Below are 14,494 nucleotides of genomic sequence, written 5' to 3' on the forward strand. Positions count from 1 at the left end.
CTACAGAGAAACTTTATCTCAAAAAAACTAAAATAAATAAATAAATGAATGAATAAATGAATGAATAAATGAATGAATGAATACCCTTGTCCTGTATGTGGAGTGGAGGAGAGCTGAGGACTCAGTGAAAGGCTCCTGAGAGACTAGGAGACAAACAGACTCCCTGGCAGACAGACAGGGAGGGAGAGGGGGCCATGGTTAGGCAATAAAGGCAGTAAACTCCAAGGTGGCCTGCTTCTTCTTCACCCTCTGGACCCGACTGGAGACAAAAGCCTGGCAGCTTGAAACTAAGGCCTTGTGGGCTTTTGTCTCTCACCAGCAGGTGCCCCCTGCAGGTGGACTGGCTGATCTCGGTCAAGGCCAGAGCAGAAAGTGTCAACCAACCACCCTGTCTTTCCTCCAACTGACCAACCTTAAATTAGGGGAGGGAAACACTTAGAGACTTTAAGATCCCAGGCCTCAAGAAGAGCTGGATGTTTTGGGCTTCCTGAGTTCCCCTTCTGCAGAGGGTCTTTTTCTCTGTGTCTGCGTGCGTGCGTGAGCTTCCTCACCCCAGAACATGTTGTGCCCAGGTTGCAAGGCCCCCAAGCAAGACCACCACAGATCCATTATCCGATGCAAGCACACAGAGGTTTTTATTAACAATACAAGCAAGCTTGGTCCAACATCCGACACAGCAGGTGGAGGAGAACGGCCCCGAGCACTCACTGTAAGGGGTTTATATAGGAAGTTTACATGCAGCTTGGGATTGGATGAGGGGGCTGGGGTGAGGCAGTTCTTTGAAGTTACTGCTGAACTATAAGCATGAGGTTACAGATGGCTGACAGGACTCAGGGTATCTGCAGAGACATACATTTTTACTCCCTATGTCCTGCTTTTGTTGAACCCAGGATACATACATTCAGATTTATTGTTCCAGTCTTACTCTCCTCTAAGGTCAACTTCTGGTCAGTTGAGCCCATTACTCCCCATATCTTGTTTTGCCAAGTCCAGGATACATAGATTTATTATCCCAGCCTTATAAGTTCAATTTCTGATCACTTTTAAAACTGCTGGTCAGCAAATACCTTCGGAGGAGGGGAGGGGGAAGCGTCTCCCAAGATGGCTACTGATTTTCCCTTCACCACCACTGCCTCTGTCTGTTTGCTGTACCCAAGATTTCTCTTCTGTAGACAGATTTTTCTTTGGGCCACCAGCTCACAAATAATGACACAGAGACATTAATTACGAAAGTTTGGCCTTAGTTGGGTTTTCCCCAACTAGCTCTTATAATTTAACTAACCTATATTTTTTGAATAAATATGGAGAGAGTGCACAGCCTTGTCTTGTTCCTGATTTTAGTAGAATCGCTTTGAGTTTCTCTCCATTTAATTTGATGGTGGCTGTTGGCTTGCTGTAAATTGCCTTTATTATGTTTAGGAATGTTCCTTGTATTCCTGATCTCTCTAAGACCTTTGTCATGAAGGGGTGTTGGATTTTGTCAAAGGCTTTTTTAGCATCTAATGAGATGATCATGTGTTTTTTTTCTTTCAGTTTGTTTATATAGTGGATTACATTGACAGATTTTGGTATGTTGAACCATCCTTGCATCCCTGGGATGAAACCTACTTGGTCATGGTGGGTAATTTTTTTTTTTTTTGATGTGTTCTTGGATTCGGTCTGCCAATATTTTGTTGAGTATTTTTGCATCACTGTTCATGAGGGAGATTGGTCTGTAATTCTCTTTCTTTGTTGCATCTTTGTGTTAACCTATATCAATGGTTTGCCTCATGGCTCAGGTTATCGCTGATCTGTACCCTGTGTCTGACTTCTTTAGAGTCTCACTGGCATCTCTCTGCCTCTCTTCTTCCCAGAGTCCTCTCTGTCCCCAGAAATCCTGCCTAACCTCTTCCTGCCCAGCTATTGGCCATGCAGCTCTTTATTAAGCCAATCACAGCAATACATCTTCACACAGTGCACAAATATCCCACAACACCTTGCTGCCGACTGTTGTGTTCCAGAGTTTTCCTGCCTTTTCATCCTTTAACTGGGAAAATGAACCCAATCATGACCCCTACCTAGACTAACATTTCCCACATTGGATGCAAGATACCAAGATAAACTGTGGGGAACTCATCCAGAATGTGTCCCCTTTAAACCTTGCAACCAAAACTTTGCACTGGGTTGGAGGGAAGGTCCCCTCAAGAGTTCATAATTCAAGGAAAGAACCAGGAGAGAAGGGGGTAGCGGGGGCACCTAGACCTCAGGGCCACAGCAGGCAGCGTTCTTACTGTGTCAACTTCTGTCACAGGCCAGAAGGTCCCCACCCAACACCAGAGAGGATGTCAGAGCTCTGCAAGCGGGGTGAAGGCTGAAGGAAAGGCACATTTGCTAGTCAGGGGGGTCAATCCTCCAAGACTGCCCGGTAGTCCAAGGGCTCCATCTGCAGCCCCCAGCGAGTTTTATGGCCCTTTATCCAGAGCAGGACATGTTCAGGGCAAGTTCTTCTTGGGCCAGAGTCCCATGTGTACAGGGAGGCCTGGAGATATGGCCTCGCACCCTGAACTGGGCATGCACCCAGGAGTAAGAGCCATGGAACTGTCGGACTGTGTAGGACATGGGACACGTGCTAGAGAGTCCCCCATGTGGGGAGGAGTCTAGAAGATCCCGGTGCACTCAACTCCCCCTTCCCATGCTGGCCTTCCCTGGAGCCCTGGACCCCCAAGGCCCTCCTGCTGTCGCCGTCTTGGCAGAAATGAAGAAACTCTAAAGAAACTTGCACCCTTCCCTCTGACAGTCAGACCACTGAGACAATGGGCTTCAGAAATGGGGCTTTTGCCAGGAATCCCACTCTGGCACAGGCAAAAGGCAAAAGCCCTGTGCCAGCCAGGCATGTCTCTGGAAAAGAGAATTCGTTCACACAGCTTTTCCAGTTGGTCAGGCCATCTTGATGGAGAGACTGGAGCTGAGCTGGTGATGGGCAGGACTGAAAGCACAGAGATTCTGGGGTTCATGAGGAGAGAGAGGAGCCCCTCTTCCTGGAAGCTAGATGAAGTCTCTTGCCAGGTGGAACACAAGAAACCAGCACAATTGAGAACCAACTGCTTGAATCCTCTCCCCTTCCCAGCTGTAAACCCGCAGTTCTCTGGGAATTTCTCCAGAAACCCCATTCAGTGAAGGCCATGTCCTAAACCTCTAGGGCTTATTATTACAATTCCATCTGAGGCATCTATAATTTCCGTTATCAAAAGAGATTAAGGGCTGGAGAGATGGCTCAGCAGTTAAGAGCACTGGTTGTTCTTTCCAAGGTCCTGAGTTCAATTCCCAGCAACCACATGGCGGCTCACAACCATCTGTAATGAGATCTGGCGCCCTCTTCTGGCCTGCAAGGACACATGCAGGCAGAACACCGTACACAAAATAAATAAATAAATCTTTTAAAAAAGAAATTTTTTTAAAAAAGAGAGAGAGAGATTAAAAGTGCATACAGGGGCCTGGGGGGAGGAGGGTCTTAGCAATCTTTTGATTTAAGTTGAAAATGGCCAAAATTGAACATGTGGCCAACACTAAGACAGCCAGTTGCAACTGTCCCTAGGGAAGAAAGTTGGACACTCATGAGCATGCTACTTTCCTGTGACTCTTCTCTAGAGGCCTACATTCTTACTTTCTTCTGAGGAATTCTCTTAACACACATTTAAAGTCTATATTAAAATATCTTTAATAAAGTCCCTGGGGCTAGAGAGATGGCTCACTGGTTAAGAGCTCTTGTTTCAGGGCTGGAGAGATGGCTCAGAGGTTAAGAGCACCGACTGCTCTTCCAGAGGTCTTGAGTTCAATTCCCAGCAACCACATGGTGGCTCACGACCATCTGTAATGAGATCTGGCACCCCTCTTCTATATACTAAATAAATAAATAAATCTTTTAAGAAAAAAAAAAAAGAGCTCTTGTTTCCCAGCATCCACATGGTGGTTCACAGTCATCTGCAACTCCAGTTCCAGAGGATTTAGTGTCCTCTTCTGGCCTCCATGGGCACTGCATGTATGTGGTACACATATATGCAAACAAACATACACATAAAATAAACATAAATAAATCTTTTTTGAAATCTCCAACTCTGTTTCATTAATACCATCTAGTTCTGAAATTACTTTCAGCATTGAAACCATGAATCCTGGTTTGGCATCAAGGTCCCTAAAAGATGAGGGGAACTCAGGCCAGTGAGACGAATCAGTGGACAGAAAATTGCCCTTTGACCTTCATGCGCCTACATACATATACGTACACAATTAATTAATTAGCTAGTTATTTAATTTGAGAAAGATTAGGGGAATTCCTCAGGCTGCTGAAGAGGACAATATGGAGTTGGGTCTATGTTCCCTCACCACTGCCAGCACATTTGGACCAGGAAAGCATATCTCTTTCCCTCTATCTAAACCTAAACTTCACGCCAGTACCCCAAAGATGACCTTAGCGGGGCACCAGCTCTCCTTATTTTTTGTTATTCTCAGTGAGGCCACATTGAAAGAGATCTCCACTCTCTTGTTTGTTTACTTGACCTATTGAAGACTGGCGGCCAAGCTTCGCCTGCTGGAGTCACTGGCGACTCTGTACTATGCTTTGGGAACAGCTGAAGACTGACTTCCCACCCTACCTGAACAGCCATTGACTGGGGGCCCCGGGTAGCTGTCGAGGGGACTTCAGCGAGGGTGATATTGGAGGGAGGACGGACGGACGGACAGACGGACAGACGTGAGGGATGGACACACAGGCCTGGGGAAAACAGGGCCAGAGTAAAGGTGTGAAGGGCAGAAACAGACAGAAGGGGAAAACTAGAGAAAGAGAAGAATAAAAGAGTGGGCAAGAACCAAGGCAGCGGGGAGGGGCTGAGGGCTCCGGCAAGAAGACCACCCCAGCTCTGCAGATGGAGGAGGGCAGAGTAGAGAGGGCTAAGAGCTTGGGGACAGGAGCAGGAGTTAGCAGCAGGGGAGAGCGACTGAGGGAAGGAGAGCAGCCAACAAGGGAGGGCTGGGAGATGGGGTGGGGGGCGGGGGTAAGGGGACGGTGCAGATCGGTCCCTCAGCTGGGCATGTGCTGGCACCCGGGGCACCTGAAGCACCGAGCACTCCCAGCTGCGTCCCTGACAAGCAGGTGGCCGGTTTGGGCTGTTTGTTTTTAAACAACATTTATTACTTTCTAACAATGGAAGAGCAGAAGTCAAAACAACACCGGGAGGGTGTGGCTGGTGTGTGGAGGGGGGCGGGACTTGCCTCAGCTGAAGAGGCCCTGGTGCCACCAATGACGTGTGTGGATGGAGCATTGGGAGCAAGTGTTTCCGAATTGGACTCTACAAAGCACACAGCACCCACAGACCTGGACAGCGTTGTTCTCCTGGACATGTCACCTCTGCCATTCCTGGTGGGAGACATTGTTTAGCAAAGCTGTCTCGGTCACCTGTTGGAGCTGGCCCTTGTTTTGGGTGGCTCTCCAGGTACCAACCACTATCAAGTCCACACTCATCCAGCCTGTGACCCAGCCACCTCACAGAGCAGCTGTGAGAAATCCAAAGCCCAGGCCGGGGGAGGGACTCGGGCCCCGGCTGCAGGGCTGAGGGGCCACAGACTTTAGTCCAGGACGTTTTGGAAGCCACACAGCCTCTCACAGCCTGGATCATTCTGTCATCTGCTCCATCCTCCAGGAAGACAGGTGAGGAGACTCAAGCCTGTTGCCTCACTGTTTTTCACCTCCTTGGTGGAGAGGAATTTACAGCCTCCGTGGAGAGTCATTCTGAGTCAGCGATGGACAGGTGGAGCGGCTCCCCCAGGTCAGGGAGACAAGGGCTGACAGAGGCTGGCGGGGACAGTTGCTTCAAGTGGGGAGGGGCCCGGATCTGGCCAATCCCCATTCTCACAGAGATAAGCTTCTGCTTCATCCCGCACTCCTCAGGACAGCACAGGCAAGTCCTCCGGCCACAGTCTCCCGCCTCCTTCCCACCTGCTGCCTCAGAGAAAAGGCGAACAAGAGCAAGGAGAGGCCAGGGGTCGAGCTGGAGCTGTGGCCAGGCCCAGATACAACTGCCGACATTTTTGTTCCAAGTGGATTCTTGTGTCAGCGTCCCCATACATGGGAAGAGTAAAAAAAAAAAAAAACAAACAAGAACTGAGAATAAATAATTTATTGAAACTAGAATAAATATGTGGGCATGGTTACAAATAACTGTAAAAAATTATCATTAACGCACACACACACACACACACACACACACACAGAGTCCTCGACTGAGGGGTGGGGCCTCGCTGTGGGCGGGACCGAGACTTCGGAGGTAGAAAACATATTTACAGCAGAGACCACCTAGAGGCTGTTCGTCTCCAGATCCCAGCTTAGGAGCTCCCGGGGTCCCCTTTGCTCGCCAAGTGCCCGCGCAGCTGCACTCCTTGCACAATCCTCTGCACCCAGAAGCGGTGAGCTAGCAGGCTGGTGTAGACACCGGGTCGGTTGCGCTCCGCACAGCCCTCTCCCCAGCTGATGATGCCCGTTAGTAGCCAGGAGTCATCCACCTGGCACATCAGAGGACCCCCAGAATCGCCCTGAAGAAAAAAAAGAGAAATCAGGCACCCACACCGGCAGGCCGTGTGCAGAGCCCGGGTGTCCTTGGAGGCTGCAGTACTGAGTCTGTGGAGGCCCTGGCAGAACAGACCTTCCGAACAGAACCGCTTCTGGTGGCATGTCCTCCCCACCACGACGAGAAGGAGGACATGAGGCCACTTCCGTTTTACAGGTTTAGAAAGTCCTTACACTAATTGGCAATGTGGACACTGCAGCCGGCCGTAGGCTGGCTCCCTGGGGGTAACTGCTCCACCATACATACTACCGTTCTCTTTTAGTCACAGGACTGGCCCTAGAGGACAAGGGTTCTGAACCACAGGGCCCTCCTCAGAACACCAGCAGCCAAGGTGCTCTGAGGATTGTACACAATCCACGTGTAAACAAGAAAATGAACAGCCCAACCAGACTAAAGGGGGCCCAGGCAGAGGTGGGAGAGAATGTCCCTCAGGAGATTGAGGGAGGAGGCGTAGAAGTGATGGAGCTTTTGGGCCTCCCAGTTGGGGTGGACAAAGGGTAGGTGCTCACCAGACAAGCATCCCGCTCCCCTTCCAGGTAACCAGCACACAGCATGTCCTCAGTGATGGCTTCCTGCCCGGCACCCCGCCAGTATAAGCGTTTGCAGATTTCTGAGTCAATGATGGGCACCTTCAGCTTCTGAAGGGTCTGAGGTTCGGGCAGGGGCACTGGGAACAGAAGGAGAGAGTTGGCCCAGTGTGTATATCTAGTCCCTCTATTCACCCAGCAGCGTTTCTCAAAGGTAAACAGATCCGCTCTACTGAGCTTTCCCAAGGTATTTTCAGGAAATCCTAATCCCAGGCTCTCTACCTCTTGACCCAGGGAATTCAAACATGGATGTGTAGCTCTAGATTCTGTGTCTTCAATAATCTCCCTGATACCCACAGAGGGCTGCACAACAGAATGGTGTTTCTTGACTAGGACTCTTGTTTTTCCTGCAAAGGCAGTGTGCTCAGTATCCCCTGGGTTCCGAATCCCATCAGCCCCACAGCCTCTTGGAATTAAGGTGCAGACCCCAAGGAAAGGCTGCAGCTGCAGGCAGGGTCCAAGCATCTGCCCAGGCCTGAGCAATTCTCTGGACTCTGGTTAAGGCTCTGTCTTTCTTCGCTGTCATCTATGCGCAGTTTCCCATTCCTGGTCTCTGCTATGTTATCTTTCATAGATCATTTCTGTTTGTTTGGGCTTCCCCCAGGCTCTGTCTATCTAGCTACCATCTGCTTTCTCTTGCTTCTCTCTACCTCTATATTTCATCTGGTTTGTGATTCTAGATGGTATTTTCTAAACCTCCAGAACTGGTTTAAAAATTGTGTTTTATGGTGATGAAGACTACATTTTCTTCTGGGAATTTTGCTTGCAAGAGATGCTGCCACCAGAGGGTGACGTTTCCCACTTGGAAAACAGTGCTGATTACATTTCCATTTTCCCTCCCTCCATTTCTACCCATTCTTGTGTCAATGACTTTGCAAATCCCCCCCTCTCTTCTCTCTCGATAGGGTCTTTCTATGTATCCCTGGCTGTCCTGGAACTCACTCTGTAGACCAGGCCAGCCTTGAACCCACAGAGTTCTACCTGCCTCTGCCTCCCGAGTTCTGGCATTAAGGCCTGGGATACCGTGCACAGGTTTTTCTTTGTTCTTTCCTTTGTTGTTGTTGTTGGTGGTGGTGCAGATCTCTATTGTTGCTTTAAAAGATAGCCAAAGATTCCTTTCAACTAGAGATGGCCTACAATTGGCGGTTGAGTTCTTGTGACTTCCCTTCCCCCAACGCATCTTTTCTTGTCTCTGTAGTGTACATGCGGCCTCCACCCTCTCCTGCTCCTGGTATCTGTATCTGGGTGGCACCCACCCTCTGTCCCCAACTATCTCTGACTCTGAGTTAGAGGGAACCACACGCACCTCCGTCACGGATGCTTCCCCAGCCTGCAATCCAGCAGTCAGTGTTGGGAGGGAGCCGGACAGAGGAGTCAGGCAGGCAGATGGGCAGGATCCGCTCAGAGAACTGGATGGAGTGTTCTAGACGCACGAGAGCAATGTCTGCACGGGTTCCCTCCTTCCAAGAATACCTGGGGTGGGGCAGCACCCAAGCAATCCCCACTTGCTGGGACCTTGGGCCTGGGTTTCCCAACTGCCAGGCCCCCAACAATACTGAGAACAGAGACGGCTTGTCCACGCTGCTGCAAGAAAAGGAAAGGGGGAAATGTCAGAGAGACCATGCCTGGTAGGAGGGCGATCATGATCCCTGAAGAGCCTGGACAGCCCCAAGCCTGGGGCAAGAAACAAGAATGGGTCCTGGAGAGTCAAGAGCAGGCCTGTTTTCACATACCTCTTGAAGCAGTGGGCAGCCGTGACCACCCAGCGGTTGGTGAGCAAGGAGCCTGCACAGTGGTGGGAACCATTCTTGAGGATGCTAACAATCCAGGGCCACTGGGCATCCATGCTGTCCTCACCACCCACGACCCGGTTCAGCTGCTGAGGCTTCCCGCAGTCTGGGGGCACTGGCAGAAGGGATGGAGTTTCCCGTCATCTCAGCAGACACAGTTGTCTTCTGACTTGCCAACCCACCTCCAAGCCCTCCAAGATCTCAAGCCTGTGTCCCAGCCCAGTGTGTGTCCAGCACAGTGTCTACTGCTGGGTGAGTCCCTGCCCTGTCCCTGTCCCCTTTAGTTACCGGAGAGGGGGGTGGGAATGGCCCTTTCCTCCCCTTCTCCAGCCCTGTAGCTGGCCTTCCCTCCCACTTCCCTTAAAGATCTATTTGGTTCTCTTGGCTCTTACCCTTCTGCTCTTCCAGCCTTTTCTCCTCTAGATCCATCATCTTTTCTATGCCCCGCCCCATGCTCTTCATCCTTGTGTTCCTTCCTCTTCACCTTTGTGCTCCCCTCTGACTGCAGTCCCCACGTCTGACCCACCCCGTAGAGTGACATACAGAGACTGCCCATGCCACCCCCACCCAGCCCGCTCACACTCACCAGGGATGTGGGCAGCACTGAGGGTAGCTGAGGGCAGAGAGAATAAAGAGAGTCAGGCCCAGTGGTGAGGAGCCCTGTGCCCCATGCCTAGGGGACCGCGGGGGGGCCCCCCCCCCCGTCCTCTCAGACTCATCCAGGGTCCTCAGTACCTTCACACACACACACACACACACACCACAGGTGCCTCCTGAAGCCCTGCTTGGGCCAAACATCCTCAGACCCCTGCCTCCCAGTCCAGCAGTATTTTTTTCCACCTTCCCGAGAGTGGGAAGAGAGCTTAGGACGGACACACACAGCATCCAGGTTTCCTCCTCAGCCCCCATGAAAGCCTGGGCAGTTTTTCTATTCCAAAACAGAAGGAGTAGACCCAAGATGGAAACCATGGAGGGGGAAACAGAAGACGGAGGACACAGGGAAGGCACACAGACAGGTAAAGACCCACAAGGACGAGAGGAGTTCCTGAGCACTGCGACCAGAGCACTCACCCACATTCAACCCTCATAGCTGCTAGGGAAACTGAGGCACAGAGCATGGAGGTAAACAACATGCCAGAGGAAGGGGACGGAGATGGAGGCACAGGGAGCTGAAAGGAGATAATGGACAGAGGAGAGAGCAGATTCAAAGGAAGGTGCTAAGCCAAGAGGCAAGCAAGGAGGAGGGACTGTGGGCAGGGAGGAGGCGGGAAGAGAAGAGGTGAGGAGGAGCAGCAGGTCCTTGGGGCTCACCTGTGGAAGTCAGCAGTACCAGAAGGGTTAAGATCCTGAGCTGGTCCCCACCCAGTGCTGGGGGAGGCCTGGAGATCACCACAGCTGGTAGGGGTGGAGCCGTGGCAAGGCTGCTGGCCATCTCAGAGGACCTAAGGGCTGTGCGGGTTGGGGCTGGCAGGACAGGTGGCAGCAGTATGTAGGGTTCCCTACAGGTCGCCCCAGGTTTTATCCTGTGAGGAGGAATGCTGTCAGACCAGTCCCCCAGCTGGTGACTGGGCCACCCAGACTGTGGATTAGGGAGGAGGTGGGGCTGCCAGGAGGAAGCGACCGGTTACTGGGGCTAGGGGCAGTAACTGGATGGGGGACTCAGGCTCAGGCTCCAGATGTGTGCCCAGGATGCACCCTGTAGTGGGGCAGTAGAGACTTGTTGACTGTCTAGGGCATGGCTTTATCATTGACCATCCAGGTAAACAGAGATCTCTGTAGCTTACAGAGCGTTTGGGGGTGTCTCAACCTGGAGTGGCCACAGCCGGGGTAGAGAGTGTTGGGAGCCCCTGAGGCCTTTGGCTGGGCCTTGCCAGGGGGACCTTGCTCCTTAACGGCCCATGTCCAGCACCCTGGCTGCTTCCATGACTCAGTCCAAACACTTGGGGCCCTGGAATCCCGTTAGCCCACTTCCCTGAAAGCTGTGACTCAGACCCCACGGGGGAGGGCATGATGGCCTCTTGGCCATTTGGCCAAGCTGTCCCTGGTGCTTCCTCCCAGTTGTCACTGCAGGTGAACCTCAGGTGACTCACTTCTTACCTGAACTCCAGGGAGCAGACCAACCCTAGAGCAGGATCCGTGGCCTATGCCCCACCCCCCACACACGCCTGGGGAGAACTCACATCCTGGGACCCCCACAAAGGGCTGTGGAGCTGAGTTTGGGAAGCTGGGTTGCTGTGGGCTGATGTGGATTGTCCTCGACTCAGCGTCCTGCATTATTAGTACCACCCTCACCTCAAGCCGGAACCTGCAACATCCTCTCAGACAAACAGGTCCCTCTGCCCAGTGTGAGTTTCTGGGACCAGACCTGGTTGTAAGAGGAAATAAGGCTGAATGGAAACAATACGGAAGTCTGAGGGTCTGTACCTCTCTTTGTGCTGTCCCCAAGTCCCCCTCCCCCCAAGATTTAAAAAAAAAAATTGAGCTGGCTCAGGGAAGTCAGTAGACTGGCCTCTTGGTCCACTTGGGAGCTCAGGGTCCCCCGAAGGCTCAGAGGTGCCTGACCCTCCTGGGTGCAGGTCACATGCTCTGAAGAAAAGACCCTGAATTAGCTGCCTGAGATCAAGTGTGGGAACAGCGACAGTACTGCTGCTCCCAGGGAAAGAAAGAGAGGTTGATCTTTTTCTACCCGTGGGCCAGCCACAGCTCTCTTGGAAGTTCCCTGTCGTGTGTCTCCAAGCTGCCCGGAGCTGGCCCTGCGGGACCATGTGCTGCCCACCTCGGTTGTTTGGGACTAAGGTGGCAGCAGGCCCGGTTAGCACAGGGATGCCCCCTCTCTGGCAAGGTGATGCCCTGCATCGCCTTACCTGGGCACCGTGGGCTGCAAAGAGACTGGGGTGTGTGCTGTGGGCCATTGTGTGGTGAAGGAGGCGCAGGGCAGGTTAGGGTTAACCTCAGGCAAGGTGAGGTGGAGAGCCCCTGCCCCACCCCATGCCAACCATGCAAAATGTGTGGCCTCAAGAAGCCCAGGGGTACATTCTTCTCCCTCCTATGATTGTGGGCGTCACTGCAGGAGCAGCCAAGAAGAGGCCGGCTTCTCTAGACCCCCCCAAGGCTACAGAACAAAAATGTAGGGACACTTGCCTCATCATGTATCCCTCTCGGGGCTGCTTCTGCGCCCCCAGCTGCTCCCACACTTCTCTAACTCACCCCCTTGTGACACAGAGGGCCTCGGCCACCCCAGTTCATCCCACAGACATTTCTCGGGTCCCTGTTGTTTGGCAAGCCCTGTGGCAGGTCACTGGGACATCCAGTGAGGAATGGGGCTTGGGTCCTTCACCCAGGAAACTCACATCTCCTGGGGTGAGGGGCAGATGAGTAATAACAGTGAGATGGGCAGTAGCATGGACCTTGAAATGTGCTGTGACTCCTTGAGGGGAGGGTGTCTCCCCCCGCCGTTCTCAGATCCAAGCCTGTTGCCCACTGCACACGGGGGATCAGTAGATGTTTGTTGAGTGAATAAGTGGTTGTAGAAGATAAGAGCTGGAGACCAATAGCTGCAGCCTCCTGCCTCTGCGGTTCCTCTGGAGTCATTGCCCTGGGGACCTAAGAGGCATGTCCCCAGTATGTTGTCTTCTTTGAGATGGGTGGCCAGGAAGAAGCCCCGAGCACAAGGGCTCTGTGGGAGTCAGAGGAAGTTCAAGAAGCTAGATGGAGATTTCCTGATACATGCTCTGGGAGACACACCCCCTCTTCCTGCCCAGGGGTCAGCTCCCCAATTCCTGGGATGTGAAGAGCCAGTCCCTGAAGAACAGAGATGGAGCCCCTGGCATGATTCAACATTCAGCAAAATATTTACGGAGGGCCTCCATGTGCCAGACTCACACCCAGCCTCCCAGCTGGGCATCTTCACGCTGTGCAAGAGATGGATGAGGTGCCCAGCCCTGCCACCCACACCACCCTCCCTGCCAGCCTGCTCAGGGATAGCAGCCAGTTCACACTGAGGTGTCGGATGACTGATAGGGCTGCGGGAGCATTTCCATGTTAAGAACAGCTGCAGCCGGCAGTCCTGAAGCCAGAAGCATGACTCACCAGTGGTGGCGGGTCAGACGTGGGCATGGGAGTCAGGGGACATACTCTGAGCAAGGTTATCCACGCTTGCTCTACCCAACCAAAGGCTACAGGGCACCGCCTCCGCCTGCTGGGGCTTGTATGAAGTCTCAGAATCATCAAAGTGAGTCAGCAGGCATCACCGAGCACCTGGGGTCGGGGGTCAGGGAGGGGGACACTGCCCTTAGTGACAAACCAAAACAACACCTGCTCTGGTGGCTGAAATGGAACTGAAAAGTAAGTGAATCCACCGGGGTGGCCCCTCACACCTGCAATCCCAGCACAGGGAGGCTACAGCCAGAAGATCTCTGTAAATACGAGACCAGCCTAGGGTACGTAGTAAGTTCTAGACAAGTCTGGGCTACAGTGTGAGAACCTGTCTCCAAAGCGTATGATGGTGGAGATATAGCTCGGTTCATAGAATGCTTAGCTTGCACAAAGGCCTGCGTCAACCCCCAGCACCACATGAAACAGGACATGGTGTCACATGCCTGCCATCACTTGGGAGGTGAAGGCAGGAGGGTCAGAGACTCAGGGTGATCCTTGGCTACATGGTGAGGTCAAGGCCCATCCTGGGCTATATGAGACCCTGATTCAAAAAACGCACCAAAGCAAAATAACAAGTTACTTGTTCTAGTGGATGTCGGGCACTTCCCAGATGATTTAAGTTTCATTATACCACCAACCTGAGCCTCAGTCCATCCACCTGTGAAAAGAATCAGCCAACTGCATCATGGCCTCAGAAGAAAAGGCTGAAATGGCTAGGAAGGACTGAAGGCCTTGCAGGATGTGATGGTTAATCTTCATTGGCTAGGCTTGGAACCACCTAGGAGACACACCTCTGGGTAAGTTTGTGAGGTGTTTCCAGAGAGAATGGATGAATCAAAGGGGAAAGGAGGAAGCCAGCTGATGGTCAGTATCCATCTCGCTCTGTTTCCTCATGTTCCCGCTGCCGGGCCTTCCCAGCCATGAGGGACCGTTTGTCCTCAAATCGTGGGCCAAAATAAACCTCTTCCACAAGTTAATTTGTAGGGGTTGCTGCCAGAACTCTTTTTTTTCCCCCCCCATGGGGCTGGAGAGATGGCTCAGCAGTTAAGAGCAGTGGCTGCTCTTCCAGAGGTCCTGAGTTCAATTCCCAGCAACCACACGGTGGCTCACAGCCATCTGTAATGGGATCTGGTGCCCTCTTCTGGCATGCAGGCGAACACTGTATACATAATAAATAAATCTTTTAAAAAAGATATTTTTAGCCGGGCAGCGGTGGTGCACACCTTTAATCCCAGCACTTAGGAGGCAGAGCCAGGCTGATCTCTGTGAGTTCGAGGCCAGCCTGGGCTACCAAGTGAGTCCCAGGAAAGGTGCAAAGCTACACAGAGAAACCCTGTCTCGGATTAAATATATATATATATTT

At 52.2% G+C, this 14,494-nt stretch overlaps 1 protein-coding gene across 2 annotated transcripts; it reads right to left on the reverse strand.

Moving 5' to 3' along the window:
• Positions 1 to 6,134: 6,134 nt before the first annotated feature.
• LOC114680768 (brain-specific serine protease 4) lies at positions 6,135 to 10,489 on the reverse strand. Of its 2 annotated transcripts, none has more exons than XM_037201244.1 (6): positions 10,288 to 10,489; positions 9,563 to 9,589; positions 8,920 to 9,091; positions 8,493 to 8,767; positions 7,109 to 7,266; positions 6,135 to 6,564 (listed from the first exon to the last, which is right to left on the reverse strand). In XM_037201244.1, the coding sequence occupies exons 1-6, from the start codon at positions 10,406 to 10,408 to the stop codon at positions 6,358 to 6,360; spliced, it is 960 nt and encodes a 319-aa protein (XP_037057139.1). In that variant the 5' UTR covers positions 10,409 to 10,489; the 3' UTR covers positions 6,135 to 6,357. The 2 variants fall into 2 exon arrangements, with proteins under 2 accessions (XP_037057139.1, XP_028709758.1); XM_028853925.2 differs by having other exon boundaries at positions 8,493 to 8,770; positions 10,288 to 10,487.
• Positions 10,490 to 14,494: the final 4,005 nt, after the last annotated feature.

The sequence above is a fragment of the Peromyscus leucopus genome, chromosome 8b, assembly GCF_004664715.2.
Source record: "Peromyscus leucopus breed LL Stock chromosome 8b, UCI_PerLeu_2.1, whole genome shotgun sequence".
In the NCBI taxonomy this organism is placed as follows: domain Eukaryota; kingdom Metazoa; phylum Chordata; class Mammalia; order Rodentia; family Cricetidae; genus Peromyscus; species Peromyscus leucopus.

What these genes read in the sequence shown, in the direction of transcription:
- LOC114680768 (XM_028853925.2), bottom strand. Translation starts at nt 10,408, where the DNA reads ATGGCCAGCAGCCTTGCCACGGCTCCACCCCTACCAGCTGTGGTGATC. An exon ending in CAGTGCTGCCCACATCCCTG is followed by an intron (nt 9,092 to 9,562) that starts GTGAGTGTGAGC and finishes CCCTTCTGCCAG; the next exon opens with TGCCCCCAGACTGCGGGAAG. An exon ending in GGGAGCGGGATGCTTGTCTG is followed by an intron (nt 6,565 to 7,108) that starts GTGAGCACCTAC and finishes TTTTTTCTTCAG; the next exon opens with GGCGATTCTGGGGGTCCTCT.